The sequence below is a fragment of the Coregonus lavaretus genome (genome assembly GCF_964263955.1).
Source record: "Coregonus lavaretus genome assembly, chromosome: 20".
NCBI lineage: Eukaryota > Metazoa > Chordata > Actinopteri > Salmoniformes > Salmonidae > Coregonus > Coregonus lavaretus.
The window spans coordinates 8,663,113-8,688,506 of record NC_140007.1 but is presented as its reverse complement, the minus strand read 5'-3'; the positions used below and the strand labels follow the sequence as shown (position 1 = coordinate 8,688,506).

The 25,394-nt window shown below is 44.4% G+C and overlaps 2 protein-coding genes across 2 annotated transcripts; one reads left to right on the top strand and one right to left on the bottom strand.

The window, feature by feature from the left end:
• Window positions 1–17,280: 17,280 nt before the first annotated feature.
• On the top strand, window positions 17,281–20,009 carry LOC311147598 (uncharacterized protein; the record flags this gene model as incomplete). Its single annotated transcript, XM_084184337.1, has 2 exons — window positions 17,281–18,960; window positions 19,210–20,009. The coding sequence occupies 2 exons, from the start codon at window positions 17,281–17,283 to the stop codon at window positions 19,684–19,686; spliced, it is 2,157 nt and encodes a 718-aa protein (XP_084040463.1). The 3' UTR covers window positions 19,687–20,009.
• Window positions 20,010–21,977: 1,968 nt separating this feature from the next.
• On the bottom strand, window positions 21,978–24,824 carry LOC311147597 (interferon regulatory factor 4-like; the record flags this gene model as incomplete). Its single annotated transcript, XM_084184336.1, has 8 exons — window positions 21,978–22,034; window positions 22,353–22,471; window positions 22,619–23,005; window positions 23,567–23,665; window positions 23,761–23,812; window positions 23,984–24,069; window positions 24,187–24,388; window positions 24,813–24,824. 8 exons carry the CDS (start codon window positions 24,822–24,824, stop codon window positions 21,978–21,980), a joined length of 1,014 nt encoding a protein of 337 aa, XP_084040462.1.
• Window positions 24,825–25,394: the final 570 nt, after the last annotated feature.

The following is a 25,394-nucleotide window of genomic DNA, read 5'->3' as shown; positions in this document are numbered from 1 at the left end:
CAAGTTCCCAAAATCATTTGGCAATTGGCGCATTACCATTACCATTATCGCACTGCTTTGCTTTATCTTGGCCAGGTCGCAGTTGTAAATGAGAACTTGTTCTCAACTGGCTTACCTGGTTAAATAAAGGTGAAATAAAGAAATTACCGTTAGGTCTTAAAGCTTAGGCTTATGCACTAACGCGAGATACAAATAATGAAAGAAAAACCTGCATGTAGCCTATAGATAAGAATTGCACAAGAATGATACATTTATGGATTTTTAATGCATTGTTTTCTCTTTATTCAACCCATACGCCTTTCATCCACAACCGCGGGGACTGCGGGTTATGAGTCAACCCGCGCATCACCAGTGTGTGTGTGTATGTATGTGTGTGTACATCATGCATGTGTGCGTGTGTGAGTCAATGTGTGTTCATGCGTCAACGTGTGTGTGTGTGTTTGTGTGTGAAAATGAGTCTCCCTAGCTCTGTGTGGGTCCTATTCTAAACCCTGGGAAAGGATAAGCACATTCTGTGATCAGCAGGGCAGCAAGGTGATAGTGGGGCTGCTCACTACTCCAATAGTAAAGCCTAAAACCACACAGCGGTGCAACATACAACTACACTACAGCCGTCAGCTCCCTGGGCCTGAGCTAACAGCTCACTCATTGGCACAGATCCAGGATCAGCTTCACCTCCCCAAGTTCTAACCTTAGCTCAAAACAGCTACAGGTGTGCGCGTGCATGTGTGCGATAACAACAGTCAGCGTAAGACATATGACTCAAGCAGGACACAGGAGTACAGCAGTGTTGTCCTCCTCCGCCATGCTGAGACTATAGCAGGGTTCCTGACCTCTCACCTCTGCCTCCCACCATACTCCCACACCACATCCACTGGGTAGGCCTTGCTGATTCCCTTTCTCCTCACAGAGACAACACATACAGATACAAAATCATACAGACATGTGCATGCACACACACAGTTCACATACACACAGGTACGAGTGAGCGAGTGTGAGAGACAGATAGCTATTTCAGACATAATTGACAGTATGTTACCTGAAGAAAATGAAATCTGGCAATATGTTTATATGACCCCCTTTCAAACAGTCCTGCATTTTTCAATTTCCTTGCTGGCATATGCCTTATATACATCCAGTTGTGCAGGTGGGAGTAGGGGTGTGCAGATGTGGCTGGGCGTCTATTTGAGTAAATCTATTGAATATACACCATCACAAAGAAACATAAACATAACAAACATAATTATTAAACATAATACTGTAGGTCTGTTCATGGAATTTAAAGCATAGGGATTGTTACCGGCTTCACCTTTCAGATATAACCAAAAAAAATCCAGTAAAAAGAAGAACGTATTGTAAAGTTGGCGGGTATAAAAGGGACAAGAGAGATACAGAGACAGAGAGAGAGACCGAGAGAGAGAGAGAGAGAGAGAGAGAGAGAGAGAGAGAGAGAGAGAGAGAGAGAGAGAGAGAGAGAGAGAGAGAGAGAGAGACCGAGAGAGAGACAGAGAGACAGAGAGAGAGCGAGACAGAGAGAGAGGGACAGAGAGACAGAGAGAGAGCGAGACAGAGAGACAGAGAGAGCGAGACAGAGAGAGAGGGACAGAGAGACAGAGAGAGAGAGACAGAGACAGAGAGAGACAGAGAGAGGGACAGAGAGACAGAGAGAGAGCGAGACAGAGAGAGAGGGACAGAGAGACAGAGAGAGAGAGAGACAGAGAAAGAGAGATAGAGACAGAGAGAGACACCGAGACAGAAAGACAGAGAGAGAGCGACAGAGACAGAGAGACATAGATGTGGCCTGAGTGTATTTTCGAAACTGATCAGACAGACATCTGGGCTTATGTACTGTACATGAACTTTTTTTATCAAGGTCTTTTCAGCTCTTTGCGACGGTTCTAGTTGGCTCTGTCACTGCACAAAATAACACCATAGAAGTTGCTTTGTATTTTGGTTGAATCAAACTTTGATTGGGTGTCAAAGGTGATCGTTGTTTGTAATATAGGTCCCAAATTTGTTGTATATATTATGTAATGTGTCAGGATATTTATATATTATGTAACGTGGTGGATGTAGGTGGATTTATATGTGTTTGAGTAATCACAGTATTCAGTATCACCCCGTCTACCCATATAGCTGTCAGGGTGTTAGTGTGTAACACTGATCACAGCACACCTGACTGCTCCAGATAATTGCTGCTATTCTAGGTGACTACGGAAATCAACACATTATACTTTCTGTCTGTTCCTTAACCGCTGTCACCTTGGTGATGACAGGTTCTTCTTGGGCTCTGGTCTCCATGGTGATAGACAGAACCATACTGTATGTTTAACTGTTACTGACAGTTTGTTACCATAGCTATTTGGAGAAAACACTGTTTGACTGATCATCCCTGGCCAGCAGTCTCTCTCTCTCTCTCTCTCTCTCTCTCTGTCTCTCTCTCTCTCTCTCTGTCTCTCTCTCTCTCTCTATCTCTCTCTCTCTCTCTCTCTCTCTCTCTCTCTCTCTCTCTCTCTCTCTCTCTCTCTCTCTCTCTTACTCTATCCCTTCCCTTTCCCTTCCTCTCTTCCCACTCTTTCTCTTTATATGTCTCCCTACCTTCCTCCCTCTATTCCCTCTCTCTCTCACCAGCAACCATTTATCTCTCTCCCTTTTTCCCTTCCTCCCTCTCCACTCTTTCTCTCTTTCTACACGCATCTTCTACTCTCACCCTCTCTCTGTCTCCCTGGTAAGCGGGTCACTGAACTCATAGCGCAGGAGTTCTGCTCACACCAGGTGCTCTGAGCTTGGCTAATCTGGTCGGATTGGCAGCCAGTAAAGACTGCTGTTTGCGTGTGTCACAGTGCTGCATGGGGGTTACAGCTTGCTAGGGGTGCTGGTACAGCTTGACATGGGACCACATAGTCTATATGTCCAAGTACAAATAATGAGCATCTCTGTATGCCATCCTGTGGTGATGTGGTTATTTGCATAATAATGCAGCTCAATGAAAATGAAATCGATTTTTATTTCTCACATGTGCCGGATACAACAGGTGTAGACCTTACCGTGAAATGCTTACTTACGAGTCCTTAACCAACAATGCAGAGTTTTGAAAAAGGAAGAAAAATCTGCTAAATAAATGAAAGGACAAATAGTAACACAATAAAATAACAATAACGAAGCTATATACAAGGGGTACCGGTACTGAGTCAATGTGAAGGGGTACAGGTTAGTTGAGGTCATTGAGGTAATATGTACATGTAGACAGGGGCAAAGTGATTATGCATAGATAATAAACAGAGAGTAGCAGCAGCGTACAGTACTGTATGTGAAGAGTGTGAAGGAATGTGTGTGTGTGTGTGTGTGTGTGTGTGTGGCATCAATATGCATGTGTGTGTGTTTTGTGTGTGTGTCCGTGTGTGTCCGTGTCCGTGTGTTGGAGTGTCAGTATAGTATGTGTGAGAGTGTGGTTGGAGTCCAGTGAGTGTACATCGAGCCTGTGCAAGAGAGTCCCGTGCAAATAAAAAGAATAAATAAGAATTAAATAATGGGGTCAATGCAAATAATCTGGATAGCCATTTGATAACTGTTCAGCAGTCTTATGGCTTGGGTGTAGAAACAGTTCAGGGTCCTGTTGGTTCCAGACTTGATGCATCGGTACCGCTTGCCGTGTGGTAGCAGAGAGAACAGTCTATGACTAGGGTGGCTGGAGTCTTTGACAATTTTTTGGGCCTTCCTCTGACACCGCCTGGTATAGAGGTCCTGGATGGTAGGAAACTCGGCCCTAGTGATGTACTGGGCTGTACGCACTACCCTCTGTAGTGCCTTGCGGTCGGATGTCGAGCAGTTGCCATACCAAGCAGTGATGCAACCAGTCAGAATGGTCTCGATGGTGCAGCTGTAGAACTTTTTGAGGATCTGAGGACCCATGCCAAATCTTTTTAGCCTCCAGAGGGGGAATAGGCGTTGTCGTGCCCTCTTTACGACTGTCTTAGTGTGTTTGGACCATGATAGGTCCTTAGTGATGTGGACACCAAGGAACTTGAAGCCCCATCGATGTGAATGGGGGCATACTCGGCCCTCCTTTTCCTGTAGTCCACGATCATCTCCTTTGTCTTGCTCACGTTGAGGGAGAGGTTGTTGACCTGCCACCACACTGCCAGGTCTCTACCACCGTCTTGTCGTTGGCAAACTTAATAATGGTGTTGGAGTCGTGCGTGGCCACGCAGTCATGGGTGAACAGGGAGTACAGGAGGGGACTAAGCACGCACCCCTGAGGGGCCCCCAAGTTGAGGGTCAGGGTGGCGGAAGATTATCCATGACACCAATATGACACCAATTCAACCAGTCACAGGAGCAAGATATGATACTATTTGTTATTTACATGCATAATTGAGGATGGGTGAAAAACAGTGGGTGTGCATGTTTTTGTGTGTGTATGTGTTGTTGCATGCAATGCAGCCCCATCCAAGCCCATAGCCCACTCTATGGTTTGCTAAACTGCTAATACAGCATGTTATGACTGTTATGTGGTGGAAATCTTATCAAATGAAACTCCATCGGAAGACAGTTAAATGTCAATGAAGGAAAACAACACAACGCCCCCATGCTAAAATGTCAGCAGAGAGGTTTTTAGAATAACAGGAGGACAGCTCATAATAATGGCTGAAATGGAGCAAATGGAATGGCGTCACACACATGGAAACCATGTGTGTGTGTGTGTGTTTTTTTTGTGTGTGTGTACACGTGTGTGTGTGTGTGTCTCTGTGTGTGTGGACCAGATGTCCCCACAAGAATAGTAAACAAACAAAAATTTGACCAACATTTTGTTAGTCCCAAGGGGGTTTAGGGTTAAGCTAGGGGTAGTTTTAGGATTAAGGTTAGGAGCTAGGGTTAGGTTTAGGTTAGGGTTAAGGTTAGGTTTAGGGTAAGGGTAAGGGTTAGGGTTAGGGTTAGGGTTAGGGTTAGGGTTAGGGTTAGGGTTAGGGTTAGGGTTAGGGTTAGGGTTAGGGCTAGGTTTAGGTTTAGGTTAGGGTTAAGGTTAGGGTTAGGGTTAAGGTTAAGGTTAGGGATAGGGAAAATAGGATTTTGAATGGGACTGAATTGTGTGTCCCCACATGGTTAGTTATACAAAACTGTGTGTGTGTGTGTGTGTGTGTGTGTGTGTGTGTGTGTGTGTGTGTGTGTGTGTGTGTGTGTGTGTGTGTGTGTGTGTGTGTGTGTGTGTGAGAGAGAGATAGAGAGAGAGAGAGAGAGAGAGAGAGAGAGAGAGAGAGAGAGAGAGAGTGAAGGTCTGCTGTAGTACTCTCCAGACAGAGGGAGGACGGTGAGGAGTAGACGAGGAGAGTTCGGAGGAGGAGAATAGGTTCCCATTTCTCACTCTGCTGAGTGGCTGACCTGGATGTAATTAGCCGAGTCATATTTTTAACTGATACTGCGTAAAAGCCAGCTTAAGGAGCCATAGCTGCCCTATTTATACCCACGGGGCTGACGGCCTGTACCACTACACGGGGGGGGGGGGGGGGGGTTTCTCCCAGAAATGTTCTAAGCCTGTTTTAGGCTGTACCAATGAAGATTCACAGGGATTAGCGAAGCTATACGTTACAGCCCTTACTCTCTCTCTCTCGTTTGCATGACGCTATATGTCTCCTTCCATCTTCTTATTCCCCACTCTGCCCCATCCCGCTTTCTTTCTCCCTCTCTCTCTCTGTCTCCCTTCTCACACTCTCTATGAGCACTACGCTGTGTCTCTTGCCACACTTTTGTACAATTGTACTGATCCACTGTGTGCCTGCCTCTGTGCCTATGTATAGGCCTAGATTATGAAAGTATGTTTGTGTGGATTCATGCATTTCTGAGCATGTATATACACAGTACACACGTGTGTAAATGTGTTTCTGACCGTTTGTGTGTGTTAATAGTAACTTCTGAGGGGATCAGCCTCAGTGGGGATCAGGCTACTGTGGGCTGGGCTGGCTCATCCTGCTTGAGAATGGGTCAGGACCTGGAAGGCTGACCTGGCCTGTAGCCCAATCAGCTATCTCCCATATCACCCTGGCCTCTCTCTGGATTACCTCAGGCACCCTGCAGAGTAAGCCACCACACACAGGGAGAGAGTAGTGCTCTCACATACACAGACACAATCACATTCACATTTCACATACTTAATCAAAGGACCCAAATACAGCCTGCATTCCCTCTATCCTCTTCTCTCTAACACCTCTCCTCCTCTCTTCTACGGATGGAGAGCTCTGTTACATTCAGCAACATATTTCTGCTGCGTCAGATGTCCATCACAGATCCCTACTCTGGGCTGAAACGTGATCAGACACCAGATACCCACTACTCATCAGGGAGAACAATAGAGCATTCTCATTCGAACTAGTTTTTGGTTTGGGTTTAATCATTTGACCTTTCTTGTTGCTCTATGTACTCGATGTCTGACTGACAGTTAGAGTGCAATAACGCCTTTGTGAGTCATGTCATTCATGATGGACAGAACATTATGTTTTCATCGGATTGTGTGTGTGCATTTGTGTGTGTGTGTGTGTGTTAGTGATGCGCGGGTTGACTCATAACACACAGTCCCTGCGGTGTTCTCTTCGGGGCAGGCGGGCGAGATTAGTGTCACAAAATATTGTGTGGATAAAGGGTGAGTGAAAGGCGAGCAGGTTGAATAAAGATTGAATAAAGAAAACAATGAATTAAAAATCCATAAATGTATCATTTTTGTGCAATTCATAGCCTATCTATAACCCATATTCAGATTTTTCTTTAATAATTTGTATCTGCCGTTAGTGCGTAGCCTAAGCCAAACCTTTAAGACCTAACTGTAGCACGGCAATTGCCAAATGCTTTTGGGAACTTGTGCAGAAAAAGGCCAGAACACTAGCATAATTTTCGGGAAAGATTTGGTGAAGTGCTAAAAGAGGATGATAGCACTGCAAGATATGTTGTGATGATTGTGAGGCGCTATACAAATGTGACAGTCACAAGACGGGGACTTCAAAATGGCACGTCAAGGGAACTATACTATTCAGACGGGTTAAGTGGAATAGTAGGCCTAACTGAAATCTGGACACTGACTGTAGGTCTATAACCTCTCACATAGCCTAATATTAACTGGTGCAGAATTAAGCATTTCTTGCAGTAAAATCATACACCAAATGTACATTTTGACTCAGGAACAGGAGTGGAGAAATGTGTTGCTTTCAGCATCTTGAGAGAAAGAATGTGCTGTTAGGGACCGTCTGTAAAGGTGGTGGTGTTAACTTTATCAGCATCAAAAAAGCTGATAGTATTTCAAACACATAAAATATGCATCCAAGCCGAACTGAAATCTTACATCTTGGGTAGTTTTAACAGCTATTCATTTCCTTAAAACCGGTCAAACTTATGCATAACATTTTGCATGGAAAATCTTTCCAGTTTCTTTTAGAGTTATTGCATTTTCTCAACGGTCCCTAAATGTCTTTGCTGCTCAAGAGAAGCAGAGATAAACTTTACCAATGTCAACTAGATTCTATCGATTTATGACATTATTTTGGTGAGCAAGGGTTTATTTAGTCTTCAAGGGCAAAAAGTAATGACAGAAGAGAAGCTGCATGTATCTTATTATAGAGAAGTTGACTAACAAATAGCCTTCCAAAATGTTAGAAATTATAAGCAGAAACGTAAGCCTATGTAAAAGGGCCTGTCAAAAAATTGTTCCTCTGACTGTACAGCACATTTTCTATATTTGCAGGTTAGGGTTGGGTGCGGCCCTCAGTTTTTCCCTTTATCATATAGAGTCGGGCGGTTGCGGATGGGTAATTAGCAATTGAGGGTGGGTGCGGATGAACAAAAAGCTGACCTGCGCTTCACTAGTGTGTGTGTGTGTGTGTGTGTGTGTGTGTGTGGGGGTGTGTGTGTGTGTGTGTGTGTGTGTATGTATGTGTTTGACTGTGTGTGTGTTTGAGTGTGTGTGTCTGATTTGGGCCAGGGGAGTCAGCACAAAGTCAAATGCTCTTGGATTCTCTTTTACATTAAAGTATAAGAAATGCATTATTTGTACTCAACTGTTCAGACAAAAAACGCTCTCAATATGGAAAAAAATGGCATAGGGCAACCATAGCCCAATATGTACAGTCATTTCTCCATCGACTTGTAATGACACACACTTTGATCAGTCTTGTGCTCGCTCTCTGTTCCCCTTTCGCTATGACTGAACTGCTGCTTCTATATTTACACACTGCTGATCACTGGAACTTTATCAAGCATACATGGAAAGAGATGTGCATATGGAAATTAGCTTAATCATTTGGATTATATTACATTTTATTACACATACATAGATTTTTGGAAAATATTAGTAGTTCAAGTAATTATAGTTATTTTAATTGACAGTAGTAGTAGTAGTAGTAGTAGTAGTAGCAGTAGTAGTAGTAATAGGAGGAGGAGTAGTAGTAGTAGGAGGAGGAGTAGTAGTAGTAGTAGTAGAAGAAGAAGAAGAAGAAGAAGAAGAAGAAGAAGAAGAAGAAGAAGAAGAAGAAGAAGAAGAAGAAGAAGAAGAAGAAGAAGAAGAAGAAGAAGAAGAAGAAGAAGAAGAAGAAGAAGAAGAAGCGAAAGAATAATAGGAGGAGCAGTTGTAGTTGTGGTTATATTAGAGTTGGTGGATAAAATATAAATAGTTGGCACTTATTCCTTCTCTCTAATCCACAGTATAAATCCTTCCTAAAGATACAGTACATTAGATTACATTGCATTTAAATCATAGCAAGGGAAAAGCACATTTAAAAGCACTGCTAACTGGATTGAAACGAATAACCGTGGAATAAAGTGTTTTCTTTTGCATGCACAAAGCCATCAACAAGCCTAGGAATTAACAGAGGCACAATGTAATCCATGTAACTGGGTTATTTATTTTAAATCCATTTAATTATGAGTTGATTGAATCAAATAGATTGTTTTCCTGATTGTTTTCTTATGTTTTTTGTCACCTACATGAGTGTAATAGTCATTTTCTACGAATATCAAATGTTTAATATGCAAAGAAATAAGAATGAATTTAAATAACTTTTTAAGTAGTATTGTATTTGCCCTAAGATATCTAAAATCTCTCATAATTGCAGTTCATAGTTTATTTAGTACCAATAAATACATTCGTAAATAAACAACAAAATAACAATGGTTTGGAAAAGTCCTTATTCATAAGCAGGATTATTCAATAGTTCCTGGAAAAAAAGTAGACTTGTTTCTTGTTGTGGTTATTGCTTTGGTTATTTATTTATTGGTTTATGTAAAATTTTATTTTATTTTTCATATAAAACAAGAGAAAAATAATAATACTATATATAATTATAGTAGCACGTTGATGTAATGGGTGTAGCTGCTTGTTTATTAAACACCCCTATCAGATTAGGTCAGATTTTGTCAAAGTGAATTATGAAAATAGCATTTAACAGATTGTGAAAGTTTGCATGTCACCTCTACTCCACAGCATCAGTGAATTATCATAGCTGCCCACACGTTTTGTGTGATCTTCACATTTTTTTATAGATTCTGTGCATAACTACACTTTACATGTTGCAGGTTGGGTTTTTCCCAGTCCTTACATCTGTATGTGCCCTTACAAAAAAATAAAAAACATGAAAAAACATGAGGTTTTCAGACACATATGTGAACACACGTTTAAACAAATCACGTGAACATTTTCAAAATAAAAAAGTGCTTTTTTATGTGACATTTTCGGGATCAAACATGTGGGTTTTCACATGGATTTCCGAATTTTTCACATGTGATATTATAAATTTCACGTGTGGTTTTGTAACCAGCGGGATAAGAACATGGGTCTCCCACGGGAGAAGCCAATGTCTTGACCATTAGACCAAAAAGGCCAAACACTAATCTTTAAGTCACATGAGGAATTGCAGTTTCACATGTGAAAAACATTCACGTGAAAATCGAATTTGCAGTTTTACATGTCAAATCAAATCAAATCAAAGTTTATTGATCACGTACACAGTTTAGCAGGGGTTATAACCATGCAGTGAAATGCTTAATGTACTACCTCCTAACAATGCAGTCAAGTGCCAAACAGCTCAAATGTAAAAAAAAAAAAAAAAAAGGCAATATATGAAGAATGGCGGGACGAATCCAATTAACAACCCAAATAGCAATGTAGCAGTATGAAAGTGCAATCTATACATATGTACACCGGGGGAATTTACACAAGCTAAACTAAGAATGATACACTACATGACCAAAAGCATGTGGACACCTGCTCATCGAACATCTCATACTAAAATCATGGGCATTCCACTAGATGTTGGAACATTCCTGCGGGGAGTTGCTTCCATTCAGCCCCAAGAGCATTAGTGAGGTCGGGCGCTGATGTTGGGCGATAAGGCCTGGCTGTCGCAGTCGGCATTCCAATTCATCCCAATGGTGCTCGATGGGGTTGAGGTCAGGGCTCTGTGCAGGCCAGTCAAGGTCTTACACACCGATCTTGACAAACCATTTCTGTATGGACCTCGCTTTGTGCACTCAGGCATTGTCATGCTGAAACTAGAAAGGGCCTTCCCCAAACTGTTGCCACAAAGTTGGAAGCACAGAATCATCTAGAATGTCATTGTATGCTGTAGTGTTAAGACTTCCCTTCACTTGAACTAATGGGCCTAGACTGAACCATGAAAAACAGCCCCAGAACATTATTCCTCCTCCACCAAACTTTACAGTTGGCACTATGCATTGGGGCAGGTAGCGTTCTCCTAGCATCCTTCAAACCCAGATTCGTCTGTCGGACTGTCAGATGATTCATCACTCCAGAGAATGCATTTCCACTGCTCCAGAGTCCAATGGCGGTGAGCTTTACACCACTTTAGCCGACGCTTGGCATTGCGCATGATGATCTTAGGCTTGTGTGCAGCTGCTCGGCCATGGAAACCCATTTCATGAAGCTGCAGGCGCGCACCTCTCTTCTTCATATGTTGGTCCGTGACCGTTGGATGAAGCCCAGTGAGAAGAACCGAGAAGCTAGCCTTCTGTGTCTCCTTATTGTTTATCCTATTTTCCAGTTTGTAAGCATGGTTACATTTTCAAAATCTAGAGATAACATGTTTAACTAAACTGTGTTGAGTTTTTGTTGGTCATTTTGATGTAAAATTGAATTGTTTTGACCGAATGAAAAACAAGTGAGATTTTGCCATTTGCATGAGTGTAGCCAAGCTAAGTAGCTAGCTAGATAGCCCGCTTTTGTATGGAAGTCAATGAGAATAATGACTTTCCGGATTATTTTTTATTTTAATTATAAATGTGTTTTATTTTTACAAATGAGGGTTCATGTTGAGTGCATTTACATGTGTACATATGAACCAAGCTAATGATATGTATTTTAGAAGGTTACCTTTTATAAAATGTTTATCTAATGGTTGCATTCTAATTGCTAACCGCTAGCTAGCTTTGTGGTAGGCGTCCTAACTAGCTATTTTTAGCTTCTGTTATTGTTAGCTGTCCATTGGTTTTTGTTACATTTAATACACAGGCTCTGCACAATAGGGGACCGTGCCTTTCCCTCCCACGCACCACGCCTATGGAACTCCCAAATAATCTCATGGCTGTTCAGACTGTTGGAGCTTTTAAAGCAGGCCTTAAGACTCATCTTTATCGGCTGGCCTACCCTTCCTCCTAGACTTTGATTGTTGCTTTCATGATATGGTTAGATATATTATTTTTGTTAAACTATTCTCCTATTTACTATTTTATTTTGTGCACTTTGAGATGATTCTTGTATAATGAAAAGAGCTTTACAAATATGATAATTTATTATTATTAAAACAGATTTTTATCTATTTGAAAATGTGTGAATGTGTTTGCTACTAGAATTAATGTCAACATTAATGTTACTTTGGAAAATATCAAGATGTGAATATTCTTGTAATGCACTTTATATAAAAAATCCTGCTATTATTATATTTTTTAAACATTTGTCAGCCCTATTTTGACTTGAACAGTCAGTATTGATAATAGGTATACATTGGAAGAATAACACCGGGTCGGCCCTCTTGGTCAAATGGTCAAGACATTGTCTTCTCCTGTGGGTTGTAATCCTGCTGCTTACAAAAGCACACGTGAAACAGAATATTACATGTGAAATGTTGGGAAACCATGTATCTGAGTCAATAGAAAAATGTAAATCCATGTGAAAGTTCACGTGACCAAAAACCATGTGTCTGACTCGTGATCTTTTCCCCTTATTTTTTTTACGCTGCACATTTTTCACATGTGATTTGTTCATACATATGTCAGAAAACCACATGTTTTTTTCATGTGTATTTTTTTGTAAGGGTCTCAACAATATTAAATGGCTGCTGTTTCAATTCAGACACTAAATGGGCTTCATCATTGATCTCTGCCATCACAATGGTTCAGCAACTCCTTTACACAATACTACATCATGAGTCTCTAACGGGTTGAATCATTCCACTGTCTGTTCCAATGCACTCCTTGGGCAGTGTGTGTGTGTGTGTGTGTGTGTGTGTGTGTGTGTGTGTGTGTGTGTGTGTGTGTGTGTGTGTGTGTGTGTGTGTGTGTGCGTGTGTTTAGCAGAGAGAGATGTGAGGTCTAGCTTTGAGTCAGAAGCAGCAGCTGAAGCCTGGGTCTGAGAGTGTGTGTGGGATGTGACTCCCCCATTTCCCTCACTTGTCTCTCATCAACCCACTCATCAACTATCTCTCTGCCTCTCTCTTCCCTCTTGCTTATTGAAGACAAGACACAGTTGTGTAGAAGTGTGAGAAAGAGGATCGTAGTGTGTACGCATATGCATGTGTGTGTGTGTGTGTGTGTGTGTGTGTGTGTGTGTCCATCCCTTTCACAGTGAGTAAGGCGAGTGGGCGGTAGCAGCAACTGGTCTGCTTATGTGGCGCGTTGCATAGCAGACATGTTTCTCACTGCTAGATATTACTCATTTCCTCAGCCCTACACACACACACACACAAACACACAGTCTCAGTTAGACGCTCACGCACATACACACGCTGACACACACAAGCTCGCAGCTTCTCAGTGGTCTTGCTGGTGCTATTTCTCACATATACGGAGCTCTGAGGCAGCGTGTGACTGGTAGCTGTTGCTGGTGTTTCTATTGGCGCTGTGGAGGTAAAGTAGGAAGCAGCCTGTGGAGAGGCGCCTGAACCCCTGGAGGTTCTTAACCCAGGAGGGCTGCAGCATGTATAACCACCAACACCTGGACAACACTCTGGTCAACAGCCCACTCTAAGGTCAGTTACTTTACATTACAAACAACTCCATCAACCGATCTGTTATCTTGCGTTCTCAACCGCTCTTTTTATGTCGAAATGTTGTTTAGCTGTACATGAATTTGACTACTTGCTGCTGCATAGCAAATTGACCCTTGTAGTTCATGCTTTACTCTCTCTTTATACATCAGATCTGTGATAAGTATTTAAATGGGTTGACTGAGTTTCATACAGACCTTGTTTCAGAGTAGGAGTGGAGATACAGTATGTCTTATGTCAGCATGGTCGCACCTGTTGATCAAGTTGTTTATGGCGGAGGTGGAATAGCTGTGAGTCATTCTGGGTCCTCCCTGTGGTCAGATGCTGAATGGAGGGACTGTCTTATTGTCATGCAGGGCACTAGGTTAATACAACACTGCTTTTATCTCCTGTGAAGAGGAGAGGGAGAAGAGCGATGGAAAGAATGAGCGGCATTTCAGGCATTTTGCCAATATTTCAAAATGTCACTTTTGCAATTCATACATTTCTCAATGACATCAAAGCATGTTGATATTTGATTGTGTTTATTAGAATTGCTCATTTTCTCAGTTTTGTAATTCTTGATATGCATTATACATGCTCTGAGTACGTAGAAGCAACATATTTGGATGGTGCCTTTCATTCTAATGAGTGAGACTTACTGGTCTGACAATGTTCTTTAAAAATTACCACAATAATCCAACCACACTGCTATGAGATAAGGCTGTGTGTTGCTGTGTCTGTGTGTGTCTGTGTTCATGTGCCTTATCAGCTCTGCTGTGTGGGAGATGAGGGAGTTTTCTTTAGCTTTAGAGTGAATCTGTAAAGGTTCTCCTCAGAGAGCATCAGAATCAGCCTAAATGATTCCCCTGTCACTGCTGTGGGATGGAAGCCTGACAGGCACATTGGAACTGATTTGACTTGACCTCTTTACTCCTTCTGGCTCTGGTTGATGGGATTAGCTGGCACAGGTGTATTACCGTGTTATTTTGGGGAACACTGTTCACTGCAACCATGCCCCAGAGAGTGTATTGTCAAGCAAACCAACACTGTCCTAAAGCAGTGAGCAGTCATATTTTCTTCCTGATAAACTTTGATATCTAGCAGTCCATCAACAATGCTCTATACATACCATTTCGCAGTTCACAATTGCTTAGGTCTCAGGAAACGATTGATTTCTGAAACTTTGTTGAAGTGAGCAACTGGTGAGTTGGACTGAGACCTGAGGCGTTTGGGTACTTTCCAGGGTGAAAAACTTCAGCTGTTGCCCGTGCATGTCGGATTCCCATGGATGCTTTAGTTCTTTCAGTAAGTTAGTGTTATCTCTACCTTTTAAAAAATCTATATCAATACATGTAAGGGCTAAATTGCAAAGTGGCATTGTCCTAAAATGCTGTTGCTTCACCACAGAAATCTGTTCTTATTTTCCACAGAAGTCTGTTGTGCTTTTCAATACATATCGGTTCAATTCCCATTAATTCTACACAATTCAAGCCCCAGTATATCCCAAACTGTCCAACCACCCCCTCAACACTTAAGTCAATGCCTGCAGTAGTGTATCTTTTATCCATATTTTTTTTTTTTTTACATTTTAAGTCATTTAGCAGACGCTCTTATCCAGAGCGATTTACAGTTAGTGAATACATATTTTTTATTATTTTTTTATACTGGCCCCCCGTGGGAATCGAACCCACAACCCTGGCATTGGAAACGCCATGCTCTATCAACTGAGCTACATCCCTGCCGGCCATTCCCTCCCCTACACTGGACGAATTGTGCGCCGCCCATGAGTCTCCCGGTCGCGGCCGGCTGCGACAGAGCCTGGATTCGAACCAGGATCTAGTGGCACAGTTAGCACTGCGATGCAGTGCCTTAGACCACTGCGCCACTCAGGATTATATGGAGTGATTGATTGACATTGAACCAAGCAGCAGTCTTTCAACTGAGACAGCTGAACACTCCACTCCACTTCGCTCTGCTCCAACCCTCTTTTTGAGTGTTTTTTTTGTGGAACTTTGAGTAGTTGATGAGCGACAGTTTGCCCGGCTCTCCCCAGAGAGAGTATCCCAATGTAACATGTCTTCCCTGTGTGGACTCAGTTTCCATGGCGACAGTGTGTCGTAGCGAGACGGGGAGAGTTGGCAGAGTTCAGTCGGGGCAGACAGGCGTGCGGACGAGCCGAGCGGTGAGTGGCAGGGAGGACTGGCGGGCGGCGTGCGGCGGTGGCAGTAACGGTGGCGGGAGGAACAGCTGTGCTCAGTGGAGCCGTCACATCAAAGCAGCTCATTTAGAACATTTGGAGAAGAATTAGCGGAACTCCCACGCGCTCCACACTGAATGAAACAGGCCTGCTCAGCTCTGATACATACAAGGAAACAAATGATACTCTCACATCAACACACACACAAAGACACACACACACACACACCACCTCCTGTGTTGATTTCAACAGCGTTCCTCTCAGTTTAGGGTGGGTGGTGACCAGCTCTGTCCATCGCTGGGGGAGTGAGATTGAGTCATAGCTGCCTGAGGGGTGTGTGTGTGTTTCTGTGCTTCCTCGCATTTTTCATTCATATGTGTGTGTGCGGGCTTTCCTTCCGTGAGTGCGTGTGTGTACGTACAGTAGTAAATAAGACATTGAGGAACAGCCCTCAGGGGTGTGAGGGAGGCGCTTCGTGAGAATAGTATAAACCATATCTCCATATTTAATCCTCAGAGAGAGAGAGATGAAAGGTCTCCTGCTGGGAGTGTGTACAGCATGTGTGTTTTTACAGCTATGCTGCACTGCCTCGGAACTGCACTGTTCGCACAATGCATGCTGTATTTTTAGAACACTTGTGGGAGTTCACGTGCTTCTTGAATGAGACCAGTCAATTGGATAGTTTCTCACCACATTACCAACAATTTATGTATTATGTGTAGCAACTACAACGCCCTTGAGCTGGAGGCGTTGAGCAGGAGTTCGTAAGCTTGTAGTTTTAATGGGTTGGGGGTTGATTTTCTGAAGTTCTATTGACCTCAGAGACTCCAGGCTCAATTCAGTAAATTCTGCGTTGTTGTATTTGCAATCCGACCTCCAAAGGATTACAGCAGCCATACTCAACAGGTGGACCGCTGTCCGGACCCGGACCCAGAACGGGGTCAAAACGGACCACGGGTCCCAACTAATAAAAAATACGAACTCAGTGGGGCTTCGACCCCTGGTATAATATGAACACATATAAGCCATGGCCTCCTGTATCTCAGTTGGTAGAGCATGGCGCTTGCAATGCCAGGGTTGTGGGTTCGATTCCCACGGGGGGCCAGTATGAAAAATGTATGCACTCACTAAAATTGTAAGTCGCTCTGGATAAGAGCATCTGCTAAATGACTAAAATGTAATGGCAAATGAGCTTAAAAACGGCAACATTGTCTCTGCACGATGGCAAAATTTGTAAAATTGCAGGAAAGTTGCTTTAAAACTTCAAAAATGGTCTCTCTGCCAACAAGAGGAGTTTGAACAGTTTGGAGTCGAATGGGTTGTAAGGTGGAGGGTTTATTACTATGACAATATCCATTCGGACCTTGCCACCAAGGAAATTTGTGTGACTGGACCTTTTCAAAGAGTACTTGAGTACCCCTGATTACAATGTTGCACAGGCGAGATGAACATTCTCTGTCTGTTTTCACAGTAGATCACTCTGCCTGTATCTGTATCTGGCGTTTGCTTGTTTGTGGGTATCAGAGACGACTGACTGATTAGTCCTAACAGTTCTTGACAGCTAGGCCTGACACACTGTCCACATTTCACTCTGAGATGTTCACACTTCACTCAATCTCTCTTTCTCTCTGCTATCTCCCTTCATCTCCGTCCTCTCTTGTTCGCTCTCTCTCTCTTCCCTCCTCCTCCTGTCTCTCTGTGTAGGTGATAGGTCGTTCAGGGCTAGGGTGTCAGTGATCTGACAGTGATGTCGTGTCGAGGCCCTCCCCTCTCTCTGCGGCCCTCGTTTTCCCGTGAGGCCCATGTAACCTAGCCGCCCCCGCCCGCCGCCACTGGCGCCCACCCATGAATCCCAGCCCGGACCGCGGCAAAGAGTGCCTCCCCCCCAAGAAGAGGGAGTCCCGGCAGGGCTCGGTTGACCAGCGCCCCCCACTGGACGAGTTCAAACCGCCCGCCGCGCCCCTCAGGACCCGGCCCGCCAGCAGCTCAGGGAGGGGGGAGGGGGGCAGGGAGAGCAGCGACGGGGCTCTGACGAACCCCCACAGTCTGCTACCCTCTCCCCCACCCCCCCTCCCACCCCCTGGTATCCCACTCCCCCTGCCATGGCAACTGGCCTACCCCCCCTCCATCCCTCTTCCCTTCCTCCCAGGCCAGGTAGGAGAAATGAGGAGGTCGGGCTCGCCCTCCTGGAGGGATGATCCTATACCTGCTCCACTCCCCCATCATTCCAGATGGCTCCGAGGTGAAATCCCCGTTCCCCTTCCACCCTCCTCATCCTCTTCCTCCTTCAAGAGCCCCTTCCCCGCTGACTCCAGAGAGATGTGGTCCTATTTCAACACAGGCCGAAGGGACTACAGCTCCTCTCTCTTTTCCCAATCCCACCAGTTCATCCAGCCCTCCCTCTATCCCCATGACTTCTCCATGACTGAGGGCAGACACAGGTATGTGGGCAAGAGGCCCAACGGGCTGGACGGCCTGGGCAGCAGGACTGCCTCTGCCTCCAGGGTAGTGCCCCCCTCAGGAGAGTACGGGAACGAACCCAGTGGCAGGGCCAGGCTGGGTGGCAGCCTCCACTGTTCCCATGCCAACGGGCGGCGGAGACACCAGGAGGATCCCATGGGGCGTTCCCAGCCGGTTGCAGTTTTCCGAGATTCCCGAGCGCTACCTCCGGAGGGCCCTGACTCACATTCCTCTCTGCAGGAAAGGGACCCCTGTGGGACGCCAAAGCCTGGGTCCCTCACCCTGATCCCTAGCAGGCCCCAGCCACATCGGGCAGACCCCCGGGCAGGGAGAGGGGAGCTGCTGGACCCCCTGGGAGGCTCTCCAGCTAAGGCCCAGATCTACTACTCCCTGGGCTCGATGTACTCTACCCTACAGCCCAGCCACCTCAGCCCCCAGGCTCAGCCCTACCCCCTGTACAGCCCCTCGGGCAGCCCTCAATACGGCCTGCACACCATGAGGAACTCACAACACTCACCCCAGGGGCAGCCCAACAGCCACGGCACAGAGAGCGACAGAGAGAGGGAACAAGAGCGAGACAGAGAACGAGACAGAAAACAAGATCAAGACCGGGAGAGAGAACATGAACGAGACAGAGACAACAGGGAGAGAGAACATGAACGAGACAGAGACAACCGGGAGAGAGAACATGAACGAGACAGAGACAACAGGGAGAGAGACAGTGAACGAGACAGAGACAAAATCAGCGGAGACCTTTCCCCTGGGCAGCAGTACTCACGTCCCCGCGCCTCCCCCCTCCTTCCCCACTCGGCCGCCTCACCCCCTGCCCCTCAACCCCACCACAACCCCCCAGCACTCCTACCTCACTTTGCCAAGGGTTCTCTGATTGAGCTGGCGGGGGGCCGTCTGAAGCGTGTGGAGGAGCTGAGGACGGAGGACTTCCTAAGGAGTGCCAACACCTCCCCGGAGTTCCACCTGAGCACCTGCACCGTTCTGCTCATCGCCCCCAGTGACACACACGGCTTCAACCACCTGCAGGTCCTCCTCACAGACCGCAACACTCAGGTCAGGGGCTCATCTATCTTCTAGATTTCTATTCTCTATCTGAGTCACTTCTAGACAATATATTATAATAAAGGCACTGGTCATTCACTACTTAAGCAAACGTTTGCAATCCTCTCCAATCACTCAAACATGTAAACATATGACAAATTTGCTTACAACAAGGATTGTTGAAATCATAATTCTCCTTAGTAAAAAGGATGTATATCCCAGCACTGTTGTGAATATGTTGTTGTTGTTCTGTGTGTGTAGGAGTTACTAACAGTTCTGGTGGAGTACCCGTTCTTCGTGCGGGACCGCGGCTGGTCTTCCTGCTGTCCCCAGAGAACCTCCCAGCTCTACGGCCTATCCTGCCGCCAACTCAGCGAGGGAGACATCTGCCTTGCCCTCACCCCCTCACACACACCTCGTACACACACACACTCACACACACGCACAGCCCCCCGGGGCCACCGCACACACACTCGGGCCAGGGTGGGGGCCAGCACACACAGGGAGGATATGCCCCCTCCTCCCCCTCCTCCTCCTCTTCCTCATCTCTCCCCTGCTCTCGCCCCTCCTCCTCTCCCTCCACCCCCTGCAGACCCCCCCACCCAGGAGCAGCCACGCCCACGCAAGAGGCGATGGTCCGCCCCCGACCTCTTACCCCCTACTGGAACTACGGAAGCTACCGGAACTGACAAGACCACCGATTTACCTCACGGCTCCAAGCATAGGAAGCGGCAGTAAAGCTTACACACACACACACACACAAAAACACACACATGCAAGCACAAACACACCCTCCTTGTCTCTAGAGCACCCACATGGCCACACAGTAGAGAGACCACGAGGCAGGGTTGCAGGGAAGGACAAAGAAAATGCAACTTTACTTGTGTCCACACTGCTGCCCAAAGTATGAGCCTATACCCCTTTTTCTTCATCCCTCATTCCCCCTCTCTCTGCTTAGCACACCTCTGACAGGGGTAACAGTCTCCCAGAGAGCTCCACAGTGATAGAATGAGACGTTTAGTGAGACACTGTTTTTGTAATGGTTGTCCCACACGCCTACTTACTGACAGTGTTTTCTGCAGGGTATCGATTTTCAATCAGGGTTATGAAGGTAAACTCTATATATATATATAAATATATGACTATATATTACATTACAGATGTTCTATAAATATGCTAAACCTCTCTGATTGTCACTTTCGTAATGCGTTCTCAGTTTTTGATTTTCTCGCTTCTTCTGAGCCGAAGTTTGACTGTCAGTCAGTCAGTCAGTCCATCGGTCAGTGGGTCTGGGCAGGCAAGGTAAATGAATGTATCAGCAACTCTTCGCCTTTTTACTATTCTCGTTACCGGGGGGGTCATGTCAATCTCTTGTTCGCCAAGGTATTGCTCTCCAATATGTTCTTAACATTATCTCAGCAAAAGGAAAAACACAAATGAAAATTGCGTAACAGACAATCCTCTCCCACACAGGTGGGTCTGTGTCACCTCGCCTCGACACTGAGAGTGTTTTTCCATTTTAAAAAAAAAAGGAAAAAAAAGATGGAATGGCGGGAGAGTAATGGTGCTAATAACAGGTTGGAACATGATGCTTTGTGAACACACACTTGACCCCTCTGTCCTGTACTCTGTACCCCTTCTGTTCCTCTTTGTTTCTCCATGTACTGTATATGTTCGAGCGCAGGGAAAAACGATTGAAAGTATTTTAAAACTCAGATACGGGTATCTTTTCTGATTCAGCACACTCTTTCACTTTAGTTTTTTCAACTTTTTTTTTGTTTGTTTGTTTTTCAAAAACAAAAACCTTACCTGTTTTTTTTTTTCTTTGTAAATGTTATAGCTATAAAAATTGTATATTTTTAAAATTGTGAGTCTGTTATATGATGTTCGCTAGAAATTATAAAAATAAAAAAAAGCTTTATAAATTTATACTGAATGAGGTGACTTCGTACCCCATACATGCATGATCAAATGTGTTGTACACACAGACAATGTACTATCACAGGTGTAGGGGACAAATTATGTTATAGGAAAAAGAGAATGTCCAATACTCTCATATAATGACATTTAATAATAATGGCATAAAGACCGACGGTGACTGAAACGTTCCCATTAAACTATGGCAGCATTTAAGTAGTGTGCACTTATACTACAACTTTTAATTCGTGGCACAAGAGAAAAGGTGTATAATTTAAATCATTTGTAATGGTTTAAAGATGTGTAATGATTAACCTGATCTATAGGCAGGTCTATACGTCTGTGACAGTTCCATAAATCCCACAATGGATATGAAACCATTGTTATAGTTACTAGACTGGCTGTTTGTAAAATGTGATTATTGCTGCCGTTATTCACATTAAATAAGATACTGTACAAACATTCTCTACTCACACAATGTAATTGAGGATAATAATGACGAAAGATGTCAAACTATAATACTGTATACTGGCAAAATGATGACTTTCTCTGTAGATTACATTTGTCAAACCAAAAAAATTAAACTGTAAAAAAATTGCTGTACGTTAAGAAAGCTATGGCTGTGTTTACACAGGCAGCTGAATTCTGATCTTTTTTTCCCGCTAATTGGTCTTTTGACCAAACATATCAGATCTTTTCACATCAGATCCTTTTCAGAGCTGATCTGATTGGTCAAAAGACCAATTAATGAAAAAATGTTCAGAATTGGGCTGCCTGTGTAAACACAGCCTATGCGGGAGATATCTGTTCCAAGCATACTTTCTCCTTTCTGTCTTGTGTTGTCTTGTTCTTTGTGCTCCTAAGGTTGAGGTATATGGTGCTTTCTACAGGGCATACAGTAAGCCTACAATGACACTCTTTGGGTGTCTCGAGACTCGACTCACCCATTATCATGGCTGGCTAGGCTGGTACAGGAGGGGGGTACCAGGGAGGGATGTTACTAAGGGGTTACTCAGAAAGGGGTCCTGGTCTCCTCAGCGCTGGGGGAGGGGGTGTGACTGACCCTTTTCCTCCTCCCCCATGGTGATGTGTGTGTGAAGGCGTGGTCTCTCCTATGGCCCCACCCTCTGGCACCTCTGCAGTAGGTCGACAGCAAACAGGGGCACGACCTGCACACCAACACACACACAGACAGGAAGACATTGTCACTGACTATGACTACGAGGACCTCTGCTGGTAGCTAGAATACCTACAGTTTACTGCTCAACTGGCAGGGAACAACCTGGATTGATAGAGTGAAAAACTTTTTTCATATTAATACTATATAACAATATAATAACATTGTATAGACTAAAAACATAATTACAAAATCAACATACTGTACAGCGTTGACCTAATGGGGCTCACTAATCTAGGCAATGGGTCAGTTGCTGTAGCACAGGAAATCCCTAATGCACAGTGACCCCTGACCCCATCCCATTAGCCACCTGTGCAATGATCAGATTCCTGGTTTTCAGGGGGCTCGCGTCAGGAAACTCCTCCCCAAAGCAGAGGTCAATCTCATAGCGAGGTTTGGGTCCCGCCCCCTTGAGATAGTCGTGGAGCTCTGTGGACAGAGAGAAGGGGAGGGGTGGAGAGACAGAAGGAGAAGGATGGAGAGAGAATAAGAGAGGGATAGATAGGGAGCTAGGTTCACCATCTCACCATACCACATCTGTTTGCTACACAGAAGTTGTATTAGTAAAGCCCCTACCCTTCAGAAATATAGGTGTATTCAGCAGCTTGCAGGTCCTCTCTCTGTTCAGCTTGTTGGGCCTGTCTGTGTGCTGGGCCAGAGGGCCACTCCAGTACACCCTGCCCTGGCAGAACCTCTTGATAAACACCCCATCTGGAGCCACCCACACCAGGACGCCCCTCTGCAGGTGGGGCAGCAGGTGGCCCATGGCCTCAGCGATACAGGGGGGCAGGTGGATGACCCCTGGAGGGGGGAAGGGAACCTGTTGGGCTGTGCAGGGGCCATAGATCCTCTCGTTCCCCAGGGGCACCTGACCCTGCAGGATGAAACAGCCATCTGGGGTGCTGGTGGTCACATCCACTACCAGCTGGTCCTGGTAGAACAGACACACCCGCACACGGAAGTCTGGACACAGATGCAACCAAGCAAACACACACATACTAATTAAAGGTCCAAATGCAGCCCTTTTTTATCTCAATATCATATCATTTCTGGATAACAATTAAGTACCTTACTGTGATTGTTTTCAATTAAAATGGTCAAAAATAAACAAAAATAGCTTCTTAGGAAAGAGCAATTCTAAAGCAAGAATTTTGCTAGAACTGTCTGGGAGTGGTTTGAGTGGGGAGGGGAAAACTGAAAACTAGCTGTGAGGTTTGGAACTCTCTTTCTTATTGGTCTATTAACTCATTTACCGCCTGGTGATGTCACCAGACAGGCCAAAACTCCATCCCACCAAAATAGACTGACATTTCAGGCGGTCTTATCAAACAGCTCTTACACTAAAAGGGCATTATCATCATTTTTACTATTTCACAGTATTATTCCAACCTCATAGTGTGGAAATATATACATATATAAAACACAGGAAAATCACATTTTTGACTACATTGGGCCTTCAATCAATCAATCAAGCAAGCATTAACCCACTCAAATTTGAATAACCCTGCAGTGTAATTGTCTTACCAGAGATCTGTAATGTGGGGCTGAATATGGTAAAGGGAGCAGAGCTGTCCATCTGGGGAGTTCCTGTGTTGGAACAGTAGTACACATGGTCCAAACCCCCTAGATGGGAGAGAACACAAACACATATCATATCTGATTCAACATTGTTCAGTTATTCAGCTACCAGTCTCATGTACATGGAGGCTGATACTGACCACTGGGGTTGACTCTTCCATCCCTTGCCTCTGATTCCCTATGGCAGCCAAACTGAGGGGACACACATATTCACAGCAAATCATCTGACTTGTTAAGGAACATTCAGTGCAAGTGTGCAAACTTCATCCCTATGTAAATGTAAAGTTATTGCAAACATTATCCTCTAGATGGCAGAAACTATGCACCTGTCATACAGAATTGAAGACAAAACCATTTCGTTACCTGTGGATGGTGTGTGACGGTGTTCCTCAGGTGAGCACTGGAGCTCACGGTCTGGATTATCACCTGACTCTCAGTCTGAAGAGATTCTGAGAGAGAGAGAAGGAGGGTTAGAGAGTAATTAATCACACTTTAAACCCATAAAGGGCTCTGAGCTCTCTAGACTCATACTTAATGATGAGACTGCAAATGGAGGCTACTGGTACCTGAGTCTCTGCCTGTCTCTGTCTCTGTCTCTGCCTGGATGCAGTAGGGCTTGTAGGGCTCGGAGACGTCCAGCTGGCTGTGCTCTGGGACCTCCTGGAAGTCTGTGCTCTTGTTGAGGGCACAGCGGAGACGAGTCTTCCAGGAAGTGGGGTCTGCCTTGTCCCTCCCCTCTCGATACTTCCCCTTATACACTGCCCACGCCTGGTAGATCGAAACACAACATATAAAGGTGTGCATGCACACACACACACACACACACACACACACACCACACACACACACACACAGGTAAGCAAACACACACACACAGGTACGCAAACACACACACACAATATTAATAAGCATTTGAGTACATATGACTGCCAAATAAAAAATTATAAGTTGGTGGCTGATGAACAGACTGAGTGTAAGCATATGAAGAGTTTCATTCCAAAACGCTATATGTCCGTTTTCAGAAATGTTGGTAAGTCAGCTTTTATTGTTTAAAGAAATTATTAAAGAGATTGGTGTGTTTTTTCACTATCTAATCATGGCATGGCATTGACAGACATGTATTTATTTCATAGGGGTTGTGTTAAATGCGGAGGACTAATTTCGGTTGAATACATTCAGTTGTGCAACTGACTAGGTATCCCATTCCCCTTTTGCTTTCCCTTTAAGATCTATCACTTGATGGTTTCATTTCAGCATTTACAAAATCCTATATATCCGCCTCACTCTCAGAGAATAAGTAGTACTGCTAGGTTTTACACAGTCAAATGTAACAAATGATATATTGTGACATCAACATTTTAAAAAATGTATAAAAAAAATCATTTAATACAGTAATATGAAATCTATATGATGTATAACATTTACATTTGACATTTTAGTCATTTAGCAGATGTTCTTATCCAGAGCGACTTATGCAAGTGCATTCATTCATCTTAAGATAGCTAGATGAGACAACCACATATCACAGTCAAATATAAATATTCAGGATATGAACATTCAATTCCAGCAACAACAAAAAAAAACATTTTCATAAACATCTAAAATCTATTAATTAAAATCTGAGAACAGTATTTTACACACACATGAAGGTAACCATAAGCAATAATTTCTGATTTAAAAAAAACACAAACTCTTCACATGCACTGTTATTTATATGGGCATGACACGGACACGAATGATCTGCTTGGCGTGTTGACACACTGGTGGTTTGTTG